General features: G+C 31.4%; 1 protein-coding gene across 1 annotated transcript; it reads right to left on the reverse strand.

Moving 5' to 3' along the window:
- Positions 1-6,564: 6,564 nt before the first annotated feature.
- Positions 6,565-16,206, reverse strand: LOC127708549 (uncharacterized). The gene is made up of 2 exons (XM_052213456.1): positions 12,931-16,206; positions 6,565-7,022 (listed from the first exon to the last, which is right to left on the reverse strand). Exons 1-2 carry the CDS (start codon positions 13,321-13,323, stop codon positions 6,708-6,710), a joined length of 708 nt encoding a protein of 235 aa, XP_052069416.1. The 5' UTR covers positions 13,324-16,206; the 3' UTR covers positions 6,565-6,707.
- Between the last annotated feature and the right edge of the window lie 2,228 nt (positions 16,207-18,434).

Consider the following 18,434-nt stretch of genomic DNA (forward strand, 5'->3'; position numbering starts at 1 on the left):
ATGCAAATTAATGCTTTGAAAAAGTATTTTTTTATCTTTCAGACGACTTTGGTCGGCGGAATTTATGCTTATCCAAAAAAAGAATCCGCGAAGCTCCATACTATATAAGTATAAGCACGTAAATAAGATGCAAAAAGTCATAAATTGAGCACATACAATAAACTGTTAAAGCCCATAGAAACATAATAAACAATTTGAAGATACCAACTTGGCCATTTTTACCTACTCTAATAAAGAGTTTCATTTCCTATAATAAAGAGTTTCATTTCTTTTGTTCAATTTCAACTTGATATCAGCCTGCTACCAGCATATTTGGTCGCAGAAATATGCGTATTGGTTTGCAAGTTCTGATGGCATTTTATTGATCTAACCAGAGACAGTTTAACTAAGGATTTTGAGAAATTTCTACTATACAAATCCTTTCGTGGTCTCGCATTTATTTACGTTTCTAGTTGTTTGCAGAGGAGAAAACCCGTTTCACCAGATGAGATTTTAACATTTTTATACGCCCGTTTACGGGTTTGAAAAACCTCTGTTTTTACATTTTACTTGATCTCCTTTGATTTGTTTTCGGGTCATTTCTTTACATAAGAAACCCCTTTATTTCTGTGGCGTTAAAGAACACATCAGATGTTTTTAGAATAGACGAGGCATCGCAATTTAGTAGAATGTGGGGTTTCGGAGACTGTAATTAAAAGTTGGGGCGTTGGGTGTCTTATGCATACACTAGTTACATTCGTATGCATTTACTAGTTTCAAATAGATATGAATAAGCGTGGTAAGATATATTTTATATGTATTATAAGTTTTTTCATTGTATGACTCCATCAAGTTTGTGTAATGGCATCATTTATTGTGTATTGGGCGGTCAGAAGTGCTAAGACAAAACCTTACATTACCGGTACAGTCGAAAGGTTGTTTTTGGAAAATGACGCAGTCAATTTTACAATACCATTTACCAGCTTCCAATCCGCTTTCCGAACTCGACTCCGTATTTTACATACTCATGTACTATACAGAATGTTCATTCTTAATCTGCCCATATGTTCATTGTTTTTGAATGGTATTTTGAGCTATCCCCTTAGTATATTTTTCATATTTATACGAGCTTTCGCTTTTATGTGCATGTCTTTACAATCCGTAAAAAATCAGAATATACATAGATCCGTTTTGTTATGGTTTTGGACTTTTTACATACCAATAATAACCAATTGCTAGACAAAATAGTTCTTGAAAGAATGTCAACCGCACTTGTCTGCTGAACTTTAAAATCATTAAAAAAATAATAATCGGAATCATCTTGATAACCTTACGAAAGATAATGCTCTTTATTCAGACTTAAGAAGTTTTTAAGAATCAAAAGTTAGTAATACGGTTATATCCATGCGGTGCGTATGTATTTTGTTAACAATGCAGATATAGGTCAAGTATCGGATGGGCAAAGAACAAAAAGTGGCTTTTGCAGAAGTTTTTCTGTCAAAAAGACTTTTACTTTCTGGATTTTTTCACTTTAAACAGAATTAAAAGATGCAGAAACTTTATGAAAGTAGACAGTGCTCATTTAATCATACCAAAAGTATACATGGACAGTTTTACCCTTTCTCTGACATCGTGGTCTCGTCCACTTTTTGAAACATCTACGATTATTTCATTTCTTTTTTCGAGTTTACAACTAAACTGTTGAACCTGTATTGTTTTGAAAAAAAAATAATCCCGTTGTCCAGGGGTTCATAAAAAGCCCGTATTTTACGAGTACTTATTCTTGTGTCGCTATTTGCAAAATCGAATAGAGGATAACTAAACGAAAAATTCTTGTAAATAAATATAAAATATCGAGATTTGCCATCCACTTTTCAATATCTATTTATTAAATATTATTCTAAAATCAATGATAACAGTGGATGGCTTCGATTAGGAATGGCATTTAATGATTCACAGAGAAATGGCCATTAGTCCATTCTCAATTTTATTGGTGTTAACAGGGTCATATATGCATCAAAATAAATATCTAAGTTACCGGTATGTTCTTAGTGCTTAAGAGATGAAATATAACAAGAATTCTGTGAGTATTGCATGGCAATACATAATCCCCTTTTGGTTAAAAATCATTGTATTGGAACAAATTCTATGTTGATCTATAACTTGTCATGGTGTAAAACTAAATCAAGTCAATATTTTCAAGAATGACAAATGAAAGTGTTGAAAACTGAGGACCACAACTCTGTAGAAATACATCAGACTTAAACAAAATTTGAACTTGGATCTGCAATTAGTCATGATATATACTATATACTAATTTCAAGTTGGACAACTTATTATTTGAGTGAATTTTCTAAGTTCAAGGACCATAACTGTGCACAAAATCTTCACACTGAAACAAAATTTGAACTTCATCTGTAACTTCTCAGGATAAAACAATATCCTCAAGTATGATGAAAAAAAGTGCAGGAAACTTGTTATTTGAGTGAATTTTCTAAGTCCAAGGTCCATAAGTCTGCACACAATCAACAGACTGGAACAAAATTCAAACTTGAACTGTAACTTGTTAAGATAAAACTATATACCAATTATCAAATCAATATCCTCAAGTATGAAAAATAAACTGTTATCACAGAGATATGTTTGGCCTTTTTGTAATTTTGATTATGCAAATGTTGAAATCAAAATAGCAATACTTTAACATCTTACCGTGACAAGTTATGCAAATATTGATAGTCACTGAACCATGTCTGAGTTACATGGCTAAACAATCTCCATGTAAATGATATGTGCCAATGCTAATACAACTGCATACCAAATACCATTGACTTATTATAAGTCATTCCCAAATCTAAATACAAATATTAAGTTGTAAACTATGAAAAAGTTTCAAAGTCAATGAAGCATGAAGAGGGGGTGGGGCTATATATAATCTATTTGCAAATGTAAATAAATTTGCATACCAAATATCATTGATCTAACATAAGCAGTTCATCTAAACTGATCTAATCACAAACAATTACATGTAACCCAAGATAAGTTTCAGTCATAAGACTGTGACTGAGGGGTGAGGCCAAATATTCTCCATGGAAATGAGATACATGTATGCCAATGCTTATACAACTGCATACCAAATATTATTGACCTACCACTTGTGGTTCCGCATAAACTGACCTAATCACAAACTAAAACATGTAAAATAAGCAAAAGTTTCAAAGTCAATAGACCATGACTGAGGGGGCAGGGCCAAATGATCTCCATGGAAATGAGATGTGATAATGCTTATACAACTGCATACCAAATATGATTGACCAACCACTTGTGGTTCACCATTAACTAGACCTAATCACAAACTAATACATTGTTGAAGCAAACGTTTTGAAGTCAATAGACCATGACTGAGGGGGCAGGGCTAAATAATCTCTATAGCCTTTCTGTTCTAATGCGGCATAAAGTAAACAACAATCAATCAATCTCCATGGAAATGAGATGTGCCAATGCTTATACAACTGCATACCAAATATGATTGACCTACCACATGTGGTTCACCATAAACTAGACCTAATCACAAACTAATACATTGGTGACGCTGCCGCTGGAAACAGCATACCTATATATGTCCGCTTTTTGACTTTGTCAAGGCGAGACAAAAAGTGTTGCAAATTGATTGTTTTAGTGAATTATTACTTTCATTCCATATTCCACATATAGTTGACTATCTGCTTGTAGTATTTGAGAAAAGGGACCTAATCACATAGTTTTAACCTGGATTAATTATCCATGAAATGAGGTCAAGGTCAGGTGAACTTTGTCTGACAGATATGATTCCTACTGTCAACTGTATTTGTCTCTTGTGGAGAGTTATCTCATTGGCAATCATACAACATCATCATTTTTTATATGTAGACCTTGCAATTGCAGGTTGCAAACAATCCATATACCAAATATAGTTGTCGTATAACTCATTATAAGTGAGAATTCACAAAATCATTTTTGTTTTGTTTTAACCAGTCGATGAAGTTTAAAAATAAGGTAAAGGACATTGAACATATGATTGACAGAAATTTCATAACATAAGGTATCTGCATACAATACATGAAGCATCCAGGTCTTCTATTTTCTGATAATAAAGGGTTTTTTTAAATGTCAACTGTTATCCTTTTATTGTTATAGTAGCCAATCATTCATCATTATACACAGCAAGTAACTAGTATGGTTATAAATGAGGCTATTAATATTTTTATCAACATTAGACCAAAAAGATTGTATGCACTGTTTGTTCACAAGTTATAACTCTTTGCGGTCAAGGTTATTTATGATGATATTGTTTTTCTGTTGATTTATTTTTTGAGAAAAGTGGGAACGAAATATTTGTTCTACAAACAATTGAATGGATGTATATATACATATATGTTAAATGCAATATAGCGTGCACTTTAAAAGTATAGGTATAATAAATATAAATTGACAATGATAGGTAACCAATAATTCTTTTATTATAATATACTGCAATGGCATAAAAATGAGTTAAGAAATGGAGGACAATATTCAGTATTACATATCAACTGATAAAAAACTGAATTTATTTGTAATTTTAAAATTTGGTTTTGTGAAGCATGTCTTAAAAGAAAAATAAGAATGCAATAAATATATAGTGCAACTTTTTTGAAAAATAAAAGATTTATGCAACTTAAATGTTGCAAATCAAGGAGACCAAAATAAAATGCTTATTAATTTTAAATTAAATATCAAAGGTTAATTTGTTTGTTGTCAGCAAAATTCAGAACAGAAGCATGCACTAAAACGTATATACAAAAAAAAAACCCCAAAAACACTTACTAACAAAGGAATGAAAAACATGATATTAGCATATATTCATGCTTTAACATTATATAATAATCTGTTTCATATATAATGATATTATCCATGCAACAAAAGTATCTATCAAAAAAAAATGAAAATTTAATTAAAAAAAATGTTTTCGAGTCAGGGTGTGTCAGCTGTGTAGTTTTCAAACAACAAGTTTATAAATTGAAGGGACTAGAAGAACATAAAAGGATGATAGCTATGTGTGCTTATTTTTCAAGATACATATGTATTGAATTTTAGTTGGAAAGTATATTTTGATATGTTGAAGATATATTAATGACAAGTTATATGATACAAAAGGAAATAAAATTTAACATAAAGGATTCATGAGATATTTAACAAAATTGCATTTTGTATTACATGTAGATATGAAGATTTAAGAAAAGAGAATTGAGGATTTCTGGGCATATGCGATTAAAATAGAAAGAAACAGAACATTCTATAACTCGATAAACATTCAAAAACTTTTGCAGCTAACACCCTCAAGCAAATGCATAAAAATTATCAATGGTTTTATTACATTTGAAATATGTAAATAGTATATATTCAAAAATAATTTCTAACAGGACAGTTAAAGAAATGGTTGGTCAAATATGTAAATATTAATGAATAAGTATGTAAATTTTAAAGTTCGATTTTAATTGATTTTGACTGAATTCGAATATGTTCACAAATTGTCATCAAAGGTTAATTTCTTTTAAGGTTTTTAGGTATTTTAAGCTTTGTGGCAATTGTTGATTTGGTATAACAATTTAACATCTATGTAGTGATTTAAGATAACCAAAATTACAAACTTAAGATGTTGAACATTAATATTACAATAACAATATAAAAAAGTAGTTTTGTCTTCCTGACAGATGACTAAAGACTATAATGTACTGTGCTAGCCTAAAATAAGTTTCTTGTACACTGTTGTTAGATAATGTAAATACTCCTTTTAAAGAAAGGTTAAATGCACAAGCCTGTGCTATGTATCTTCAATATTTTTTTAATGGACAATACTATTAAATTTATAAAATTTAAATAAATTACATTTACAGGTAAAAGGATGGTTTATTAATATTTCTAAAAAGGTTTAGAGGTAAGTACTCGTGCTTCTTTTTTAAATTTAATTTTTTTTTTATTAAATAGAAATAAAGAGTTCTAACAACAATTAATAATAGGACATACACTAAAAACTCTAGGGGTCAGCATCAATGCAAATGGGGCGCTACTATTATAATTACAACATTCAAAACAGTTAAATGCTTTTCCATTTTTACTAAAGAAGTATATGTAGTAATTGTTGTTTCAAAAAAATGGTTGTTATATAATAACAAGGTAAACTTTAAACAAATCATAAACATAGAAAAGAAAAGAAAACAACATTCAGCTCTCTTATGCCGACTTGTGTACATGTACATGTATACATGAAAATGATAGTACATGTAATAGGATTATCATATATATTCATTGATTATGATAAAGTGTATTTTTCCAGTAAAGCATTATTCTTGTTTACACATGTAGCTACATAATCGCAAAGGAATCAACAACATTATCAAAATGGTTAAAAGCAAAAGTGTCTTCCAGGAAGAATTCTTCCATCTTTAAAGGATCTTGAAGGAGTTCTTCCTGGTCATGAAGCGTACAGAAATTGTTGATTTGGGTGTTGAAAATTGTGAGTTTAGATGTTTGATTGTCCTCATTTTCATCTTCTGATGTTACATTTAATGTAGCGGTTAGGCAAGAAACAAAGTTTTCTGTTTTCTGCAACATCTTACAATAAGGACATCTATTGTACTTTTCTTCTTTTGAAAGAGTTTGTGATTTTCTAGTACAGGATTTACATATGAAACTTTGTGTTATTTTGACTTCTGCTACAGTACCAACATAGTTGTTGGTACAGCAACTGTATTTTCAAATTCAACAGGATCATCAATACTGTCAGTTCTGGTAATCTTGGTTGACTTTGTGGTTGTTAAGTATGTTTCGTTCTTGAAATTTCTCACAGATAAGTTTTCAAATGTATAGGTATCATCTACCTGAACAGATGATACTATTGAATCACATAGTGTTATTCTTATCTGGCATGTGCTGTCCACAACGATAATATCTTGCATATTTGTAGGTTTTCCATAAAGCATTTGTACTTTTGAATGTTCCATTTTGACTACTTCGGCTTTTGTTGAAAGCTGAAAAGATAGGAAAAAAACAAAAATGTACAATAAAGTGTGTAACATGTATTTGGTATCATTTATATACAATTGACTCTCGTTATGTCTAAGTCTGACAGTCGGACCAGAAAATAATTTTGAGATACCCATCGTTCGACTCAAACGAAACCTGGAAGTTTGACAGACCAAGGGACACAGCTCTTGCTTAGCTTGGTAATGCTAAAATAAATTCAGATGAATATGGAAAGGGGATCAGTATTCTGGTCTCAGATCAATGTATTTGTATTTTTTGGTCTTTTATTATTATAATAACATTGTTTTTAGTTATTTGATTAATTTTTCAATTTGGCTTTTATCCGATAGAGTAATTTTAATCAATCTTAGCGTTATTTATCATTTAAAGTTGACAAAATTGTATATTCTTGTAATTAAGGTGTCATAAATCAATACAGTGGTCATTGACCGGAATTTTAATTACATGTGTATTGTCAGATTAACTTTTGAATCCCGGAGGTCATGTTTTGACATGTGTATTTGTTTAGTTCGAGATATATAATAAATTTTGAATGCTTTTGTTAACCTTGGGACTGTAAATTTAGTAAGACTCAACTGAATTTTCAACTCATCCAACTTTGAATCATCAGGAGTCAAAATACATATATTTATATGGAACAAAGTTTGGGACCACGAGAAAACTTTGACTATCCGAAATTTCGAGTCAACCGAGTTAGAGACAACGAGAGTTAACTGTTTATGTATCAAATGAAGTTGTGCACTAGTTTATTCAAATGTGTAGTTATATTTGTAATATGAAATTATAATATGAACATCATCAAACACAATGAAAAAAAGAGAGCGAAAAACTGATTATTTGCATCAAATTTCCAAGGTCCATGATAAAGTCTGCATGATATCATCTGACTGGAACAAAAATTGAATAAGACCAGTAAATTGTCATGATTGAACTATTTATTACTCGTACATATTAATCAATATCTTCAAATCTGATAAAAAAAGGTGCTAAAAAACTGATTTTTTGCATTCATTTTCCAAGTCCAAGGTTAAAATTCATTGAGATCAATACACTTAAACTGGAAACCCAATCTGTCTTCGGACACCGACGACGACATTAAAGCAACATACAAATGTAATTTTTTTGCAGTCATAAAAAAAAATAATAGAGTTCCTATTAATGTCCCTTGCATTACACATATGATATTTCATCTGTTGAAGTTGATATAAAAAAAGTCCAAAGGCATAACTCAAATTAATTAAACAGGATATCAGTATCATAAAATTCTGGCAAGAAATGTACCTGTGAGAGCGCATAAGAGGCCTTTTCCATAAATTTATATTTCGAAGGGGCATAACATATTTTTTTTAAAAGTCCATTGGCGCCAATTTACATATTGCTGTGACATTAACTTATAGTACAAGTTTTTATTAAATTCTAGACAGAATTGTCCCATTAAGAGTGCAAAGAAGGCCATTTATTATAAATTTGATATTTCCATTGGCATATAATTCTTAAGTAGATACACACCAATTTCAGAATTTCTCCAAGATATCCCAAGTAAATCTTTTATGAAAATCTGTCAAAAATTGTATCTGTGAGAGCGGTAACGAGGCTTATTTTCCATAAATTTAATATTTTCAATACTAACTCTTTTTTGTAATTGCTCGAGACTCTTTTAGAAGTTGCCTGAGATATTGCTGATATCAACCTATAGTATAAGTTTTTAGAAAATAAACCTTGAAAGAACTGTACCGACGAGAGCCCTTAAAAGCCAGATAGACTGAATTACGCATCCCTGGTATTCTACCTATATCCCACACAAAAGCATGCATGCCATGGGGGACAATAAAGTGAAGGAAAAGGCAAATAAATGAAGCCTATGCATGTATTCTTATAGCCTATATGAACGATTTTTTTTTTGATTGATGATGGAAGAAAGCTAGAAACACTCGTGTAGATTTTTGGTATCACCTTGTCCTCAATTAATTTTTCGGCATTTAAAAAGCAACAAATTGTACACAATCCCTGAAATCAAGAATAATTTTCACAAATGCAATTGTCCCCAACCTGGTTCATATATTGGCTGGCGACACATTGCAAAGCATGAACATGCATGTAACAAAACTATATATGATTGAGGTAGACTGAGATTACTCCAACCATGAAAGTATTATATTGACAGGAACTCCAGCGAAAGATTAGCACATTCCCATCCCACTGATTTCTTTAAGAAAATAAAAGGTTCCGACTCAGTTTGTCAAGTACGTGATAACTCCTTTGTGGGGTATCTGCGATGCCGCCTTCGCCTGTTCTGTTAACCGAAGCTGGTCTTATCACGTGATTTGGTATCGAGTGTCTTATCTACCTACCAATGTAAATAAACACGGAAACTCCCGTGGTTATTTGTGAATCGCCAAAGTAATAACGACACCTGTTTCCGTTCAATAAATAAAGACAAAAGCTGAAAAGATCGAAAAAAATCGGTCAATATTTAACAGAATGACATAAGAAAATTAACTGCATTCGGAAAGAGGGCAAGCTTATTTTTAGTTTTGTTTAATATGTTTTAATCATTGAAACTTGGAAATCGGGAAATATCCGATATTAAAAATTACATGTACTTAAAGTCGGGTGTTTGCGGAAAACAATGTGATGCACGTGTAGTGTGCCGGACGGTACGTCTAAACACTGCTAAGGAGTCCTTAGTGCACTAAGGACGTAAACTATGCCACTAAGGACTAGAAGGGGTGCAGTTATATGTATTATTTTTCCATATTAAGTAAGAGATTGATATTTAATGCATAAATTTCAAATTTTATAGAATGATAATCACAAATAAACGAGTTATTAAGCATTGTTTAAGCACGTGCCGGTTTTTCTTTGATATGCCGAAAATCAGTGAACCGATTGACACGTGCCATATAACATAGCAACTGAATAAACAATCATAATCTTTTTATTATAAGTAATTAACAATTGTATCGAAAAGATTAATGCTTAATAATTTATAATTAAATGTGTTGTTCTTATTTACAATGATTAAAAGGACAAATAATTTGGCTTTTGTTTTATATCTTTCCCAACAAAATTATTTGCCATAGGTGTGCACCAACTAATAAGTTAGTGTGTGGTCAGCTCGTTAAATATTTATGTAAGAGATACCAAGACAAAAGGAATAGATAGATTTATAAGTTTTTTGTTTTAATTTTAATTCGACGAAGATGCGTGTAAATACAAATGGTTTCACTAAAAAATATGAGTAAATTCTGATAAAAATATCAAAACCTGATGTTTGCCTTTCCACTTTCTATTACTGCTTCATACTTAGTACGAATTACGATTGAATTGAAAAAAAAATCATGTGGCGTCCTTGGGGTTTATCAAAACCACTAGTTTTCAACCAGTTTGATATCTGTTTACAAAGGCTTCATACGGTACCTATTTTTTTGTAATTGTTCGACATTTGTTTTTTTCTAAAAGAATAAGAAGTTTAAATATCATTTATCAAACTTTAAAGTTTCATTTTCAAATGTATAAAGGTGAAAAATGTTTTTTTTTTAAATGTTCCACAGTTTTTAGCACATTATTTACGAAAATTATCCCATATGTGTTAATTTAGAACTATAGATATAATTTTGACATTAAAAGGTTATGCTTCGTACGACAAATGTACGAATGCCTTGAAAATATACTTTTACCACATGATGTGAAAATAATCATTTTTTTGTAATACAAGATAATTTGAATACTTCATACCTTAATCTATCATGTGTAAAAATGAAAGAAAAAATCAAGGATTTGTATAGTATATTACTATACAAATCCTTGAAAAAAAAACAGAAATATTTTCAAATACAATTTCTTTGAATCTATTTTTTCTTTAAGAAGAACAGGTATGTCAGAAGGAAATCCGATTTGTATTTTTTTAACCAAGTTGTCTGTTTAAGATATTGTATGAATCAATTTATGAAATAATTACTATGTGGTATGTGCTTTACTCATTGTTGAAGGCCGCACGGTGACTTATAGCTGTTAATTTCTTAGTCATTTTGTCTCTTGTGAAGAGTTGTCTCACCTCCAATCATACCACATCTTCATTTTTTATATTGGTTGCATGTACATGTAGTAAAAAATTATTATCATATTGAATTAGTTTTTGTCCAGAAATATATTGCTCAAACGTGTTCTTCATATGATAATAAATTTTGAAAATGAACCATAGCAAACGCGTTAGACAATCTCTGCCTAAACAGTTCATATATGAAATTAGTGTGGTTGCATGTAGTAAAGATTTATTATCTTATTGATTTCGTTTTGTCCAGAAATACATTGCTAAACGTCTTCATATATGAAAATGAATTTAGATATATTGTTCTGGAAACAAATCTATTATTTACAAGAAATAATTACAAATTACTCTTGAGAATCTGAAAAAAAAACAAGAATTTCAACAACAGTGTGAAGTCAAATCAAAATTGATCACTTAAATCTGGGACTATTATACTAATAGTCCCAGCTGAATTATAATCTCAAAAAGAATTCATTTATTAGTATCTAACTTCTCCAATCTTGTCGATTAAACACAACAGATAGCAGGATTCCCGTATTATCAGTTATGTAATTTGACGTGTCTAACGGTTCAATGATTTTCGGCATATCAAAGAAAAACAGACACGTGTCTAAACAATGTTAAATAACTCATTTATTTGTGATTATTTTTCTATAAAATTTGAAATTTATGCATTAAATATCAATATCTACCATAATATGAAAAAAAATTACATGTAACACACCCCATCTAGTCCTTAGTGGCATATCATAAGTCCTTAGTGCACTAAGGACTCCTTAGCAGTGTTTAGACGCACCCTGTGCCGGATGGTGCCGGATAACTTAAATTTAAGTTTTAAGGTTGTTAATTTTTATCGAATGTTACAAGAAAATTTATTGTTTTCTGTATCGTCTCAATTTGAAAAATGTTACTAACGTATTTAACAAATATGTTTTAAAGACTAAAAGAGCTTTATAATTACACGCACGTGATGACCTCTACATAGCAATATCAGGTTACGAGACAGATGAAGTGTTACACCTTTTATAATAAGTCCAAATTTGTAAACAAACCTTAAACATTCAACCTAGTCCGAGATTACTCTGACGTCTGACAGATTTTTTTTACGAATGACATTTATTAATTCTGGATCGGCATTTAAAGAAATTTGTTTTTTTTTTTGTTTTTTTTTTTTTGTGAAAACAGTCGCGGGGATTTCGTTTCTTTGTATTTGTTTTTACGCAGCAAAACCGGAAAAACTGACATATTTTTAACTGACATGGTCGGTTAATGTCGTTTCCTTGACAATTAAGTACACATCCTGTTATTTCGGTATGTTCCGTAATTACGATCAATCACGAGGTTCCAAAAATTTGATCGGAACCCATGCATCCATATGACATGTTGAGTTAATTAACAAATACTTAACGATTTTGCGGCATCGCACTATAAACGTTTGAAGTCCGCTTGTTGGAGTTCCTGTCAATATAATACTTCCATGCTCCAACATTCAACAGCTGTTTTGCCAGACATGCTAGGGTTGTTGCACAAAACAGCAGTTGGACATCAGAGTTCTCTCGGACTATCATTGTGTGTGCTAACAGTTGATAATCTTCAGTTGAATGAAGTTGTAGTTCTAGGTAAGAAGACAAAGTTGCTTTATCTATGTTTGTTTTGTTTCAGAATGAAGGGCCTGCTGTGGTCTTGCTGCTGAACTGTAATAAGGACTATAAGGGTTACGGTTCCGCAGCTAGTAATAACCATTCAGGTGCATTTGATTACTTCTAATGCAAATGTAAGAATAGTTTGAAAATAAATAAAAATAAGTGTTATTTTGTAAGACTAAACAGTATGATACTTACAATAGATTTTGCAGGGAGGGTCTGGACTTCTGTCAATTTTCTGATGGGCGTTGTAGACTCTGCCTCTGGTTGGTGAATAAGAAATCGAAGATTTCTTGCAGTCTGTACTACTGTTTTTTTGTTTACTGTAATGTCTGAACCGGTGGTTGTCCTGGATGGCGATTCTGTATAGTTTGAGATCTTCACTGGTGATTTGCACTTTGCTGCGGAGTCTATCATGGTTCGTTTGTTTGCATCAAAGCACACCACTCGTTTGTAATTAGACGTATTAGTCTGTAAAGTAAAGTCAAAGTACTTCGAATTTGTTCTTGAAATTTTTATGGGGGACAATCCATGGATGAAGCCTTGGTATTCGTCGCTATCAGTAGCACTCGCTGTTCTTTTGCTAGCCATTTTGTTCGTTGATTATGGCGGGAAATTTGTCCGAAGAATGCCGATTCCAAAGTCAGTTGTTTTCGTACGTGAATCTTTTGCAATATTTGAAAGTTATACTTTGTTTTTATTCACTTTTCGTAGAAAAATTGACATATAAATATATGTAAAGTTTTCGCCAAAAATATTGATCAATACAATAAAATTCCAAGCAAATCAGGTGTTCGGGAAAGTTCGGAGAGCCGACAATCTATCTTCGGATAACATTTTGTTAGGTAAATTCCTCCCGATGACAGGAACACCTCAATGTATATAGCTATATCATATAATGACCGTATACAAGGACTTATATATACAAGTCCCTCCAGTACATAAAATACAATTTGAATATATAGAATAAAAAATGGAAACTGGCAATGGTGAATGCATAAATGACACAGTATATAAACTTAACTCTTTTTTCACCTACATATGTATATATATACATGTATAAGAATCTCTATTACATTGCAACATACTACTGTCATGACTATTCAATCTAATATTTTTGTATCCAATAAAAATATACTCAAATTTTTCAAGATAACCTCAGAAATTAATGTTACATTTATTATGAATCATCAATTACTTGTAAAAACAGTGAGAGATATTACTAGTCATTTAAAATAGGATTGCAAATATTTTATGAGGAACAACTAATGCTGAAATTATAAATAAAATCTAATTAAAATAAATTCTCTGCACTTGATCCTCGTTGTTTGTACGTCTTACCCATGCGCAACATATTAACAATGAGGAGCAAATGCAAAGAACTAATTTTAATTAGATTGTTATAAATGCAAGTTTAAATCATGAACCTAATACATTGTAGACACATTTTTCTCAATACATGTATCATGGCAAAAATTTCTGAATTGACAGTATTCATTGCTTTGTTAAATGGACAAGTATTTGTTGAGCAATTACATCACAAGACACTTTCATTAAGTCAAACATGCTTAAAGATAACATTAGATAAATAATAGTGTTACACTGTATTTAAGTGTTACTTATTGATGTACAGTAAAATTACAAAACAGATCAATACCTACATGTAGCCTATAAAGACTTGAGACACTGTATATACGAATAAAAGCTACAACAGTAATACTAAAGGAAAATGTTTTTTTACAAAAAGGCATAGTCATATTTTACATGATTTAAAACTCATTAAATATGTTCACATAGTTATAAAATATCTATTCATGAATGCTTTAAAATAATCATTTTGTTAAATATTATGCAATATTTCATATTAGGAAATTTAAATCATATTCAATTTGAAAAAAAAACAGCTAAAAAATTTATGAATAGGCATTCTTTTAAACACAGGAATTTGTGATGTAATATAAATTAGTTTCACCAAATGCATTATAAGCATGATTTTTATTTCATGTTATTAGCTCTGCTGAGCTTTTATCAAAGCTGCAGTTTTATTCTTATTTTAAATAGTCTAAAGTATTGCCTTAATTAAGGACATTAATAATATTACTTCATGTAAGACAATAACAGTCTGCATATGACATCACTTTTTCATTGTTAAGTCCTGTTCTCGCCCCCCCCCCAAACCCTTTCAAAAAAAAAAATTATATATAATCAAAACCGTCCAATACACTTGAATGATTTGAATCTGAAATCAACTATGTAATCAATGGGTGATTGGCAACCCAATAACTCGTAACACACTGCAATAAACTGCAGTGTGGTATGTTTAAATACAGAACTTGGTTGCTTCTTGTATTCAAGACAAATCAACAGCAACATACACAACTTTGTGGTCTGACCAGTAAGCTTCTAATGCTTCTGTATGAACTTCTGAATCAGTAAAAACTTTAAGAAAAATTAGATCCAGTATTGACCCATAGTCTGTTGTTTGTTTTGATATCATCTGTGTGCATCCAAATGTTTGGTTCATGAAACCTAAAAAGTTTTGGTTTCCTTTTTGCAAGTCAAAATTGAAGTCTCCCATAATTACAGTGTTTGAACGTCTATCAAGATTGGGAACAAGCTCTGTGATTAGTGTACCTTTGAAATCTTCAATTTTACAGCTTGGAGCTTTGTAAATCACAACAACCTGCATATGTCCTTTACTACAAGACAAGACATCTGCTAATATAAATTCAACATTGGTATTAGAATATGTTTTTATAGACTGTAATATACAGTCATTCTTAAGATACAGAGCAAGTCCATGTGGGGTCTGACTGTTATGTCAGTTTGTTCTTGATCATTTCTTATAGTAGGTTGAAATCCTGGTAAACTGTAAGCTTCATTTGAATATGTTGCAATTAACCTAGTTTCAGCTATACCAACAATGTCTGCATTAATAATGTTGGGATCAGCTTTTAAATCTTTGAAATGTGCATGAAGTGATCTAGCATTGTTGAATACAATCATTATATTGTCTCTGGTCAATGAATACAGTGGTGTAAAACATAAATGAAGTGTTGCATCTGATCTAAGTCTAAGCAATTCTTCCCTAACACTTTCTGAAACAGAAATTTTGTCTTCATTAAGGTCAACAATATGCAAACCACTCAATGATCTGACACGACTAAGCGCAACATAATGTATATGTGGAATTTTAGTTTTACATTTTGATTCCAAACTGACTACAACTTCATCAAGAGTATCACCTTGAGATTTGTGAATAGTTTTTCCTGCAGCAGGGCGAAGTGGAAACTGAATTCTCTCATGCAATTTGGTGTTATAAGTAAATGACCTCTTAATATCAAAGATGGGCGTCCATGATTGGATAATAGTTTTTGTATATAAATGACAGTATTTTTTTCTAGCATCTCTACCAATGTTGTCATCATTAAATTGCACCCATACAATACTTGGCCTTGAAGTTTTAGTTTTGTATTTTAATTTCACAAGAAGATCCATTTGTTAAACCATCGGTGACACCTATATTGGCAGTAAGGTCATATTTCATTCCAACTGCAATTTCTACTATCTTTGCAAGATTAGCAGTTTTAGACTGATTGTTTGGCAAGTATTGTAGTAACTTTGCCTTGCTGTCTGCAGAAATGTCTGCCTGAACTGTATCAACTGCAGTGACAACTACTTTTTCTGTCTTTAATTTTGATATCACCTCTGTGTTGAATCTGTCAACAAGGTCATTCTGGACAAACAAATTGATTTTATTGATTGGGTAATTCAGGTTTTTTGGGGACACAATTCTTGTATGTAAAATTGCCATATCATCATCTGTAAGTGCATTTTCTCTTAACCGATTTAAAAGCTCAGCAAAATGAAGGTCATCTTTTTGACGCATAATCTGAGTCAGTTCATGCATATTAAAAAGCTCTTTCCATAAATTTGGAGCAAGAGATGTAATTCCTTTGTCTAAATCTTGAAAAATCCAACCATCAAAACTGGTTTCAGTTGGAAAAAAATCTCCAATTGCAATCAAACTGACACCTCCAAATGTTTGCTTGTTACCTTTAATTAGTTGTAGACGAGATTCCAATTCTGAGAACATCTTGTTACCTACCATTGAAATTTTATCTATCAAAATTACTGATAAATTTCTATATTTCATCCTTAATGTATTAAGAACATCACAAGAAATAGGTTGGTTAAATCTTTTGTTTGGTTGGATATGAAAAGCATTGTGTATTGTGAGACCATTAATATCATAAGCTGCTTTACCAGTCGGTGCGCACAATAATATTCTTATATCATCTGGATCTTCACCTTCAGTGGAGCACAATTGTCTATGAAGTGCTTGGAAAATTGCACGTACAACTACTGATTTTCCAACGCCAGCACCACCGGTCAAAAATGCATATAAAGGTTCTTCTTTAATTTTCATCCAAGTTACGACATGCTGAAAGAACTCTCTTTGCTTCACATTTAAGCTACTAACCAAGTCATGAAAGTCATCATCTTTTATTCGTTTTGCATGACTGGTCAATTCCACTGCTGTTTGATTTACTCCAATATCTTGACCAATGTCATAATTCCTATGTTCTATTGGGCGATTAGGGTTAAAATGAACATACTGTTCTGAATCTGTTGCCCCTTCTTCCATATCATCTATTTCAACTTGTTGAGTGCCTGGTGCCAAGTCATGACATCATGTTGGTTACACTCATTTTCAGCTGATTCTAAAGCTTTGTCCAACTGTTCTGCATTGTTTTCATATTGCTTAGCTTTATTTTCAATAATTCTTTGTACAGTCTGGTACATTTGCTGATATGTTTCACATCCATTTTTAAGGTCAATTAACTCATTTCTCCAGGGATAGAAAAGCATTAATTTTTCTCTGTAATAGTTTTCAGGATCAGTTTTCTTGTTAAATCTTACATACCTTATAAATTTGCAGGTTTTAAGTTGCCTTATAGTAATGCCATTTTTCAGTGTTATTTTGAATTTGTTAGTTATGCTACTTTCAGGTGAATCTTCATCATTTTCAGTGTCAGAAGCTTCTCTTTCGAAGTCTGTGTCATTTGCATTGTCACCTTGATTGTCAGACATTTTCTTTGGAAATTTAACTTCCAGCTGAGATATATAGTCAGCAAGACACAAATTCTCTAAAGTTTGTGGTCTTTTTGAATACCGTTTTATATCATTTCCTGATTCTATGTCTACAGAGTCTGGTGAAAGTTTTTCTAAAGCTGAAGTCTGTTTTAACAAAAATATTCTTTTTTCTGGGGGTGATGTGTTTATGAAAACAACTTGTCTAGTAGCTTTTGTTAAAGGTATTTGTAAATTCAAATATACTGCCTCTTGAGCACTTGTCTCTACAGAATTAGTGAAATAATTGCCTATATGTCTGATTTGACGTTTTAATTCAAGATTGCCTTCTCTTGCTTCCTTAGCTGCTTGGGCAAGAAGTGCACTCATTCCTTTCTGAGATTAACTAATATAGGATACAATGTACATCGCACATGCATAAGGATCTAATACAAATTGTAAATCATGGTTAGCTTTCCAGGCAGATATGACTACTTTCATGTATGGATTGATACGCACTTCTGATGGTTTTCTTTTAAGAAAAACTTTAGTGCCATTTAGGCTACTTCTTATAATCTTTAAGTACTCTTCCTCACTAATTTCAAGAATATCATTCAAAAACTGTTCAC

Source organism: Mytilus californianus, unplaced genomic scaffold, assembly GCF_021869535.1.
Source record: "Mytilus californianus isolate M0D057914Y unplaced genomic scaffold, xbMytCali1.0.p SCAF_7, whole genome shotgun sequence".
In the NCBI taxonomy this organism is placed as follows: domain Eukaryota; kingdom Metazoa; phylum Mollusca; class Bivalvia; order Mytilida; family Mytilidae; genus Mytilus; species Mytilus californianus.

Bases quoted from the DNA above. Each gene is read 5' to 3' on its own strand.
- LOC127708549 (XM_052213456.1), bottom strand. From the start codon at position 13,323: ATGGCTAGCAAAAGAACAGCGAGTGCTACTGATAGCGACGAATACCAA. The intron at 7,023-12,930 runs GTAAGTATCATA...CTATCTTTTCAG, and splicing joins CCCTCCCTGCAAAATCTATT to CTTTCAACAAAAGCCGAAGT.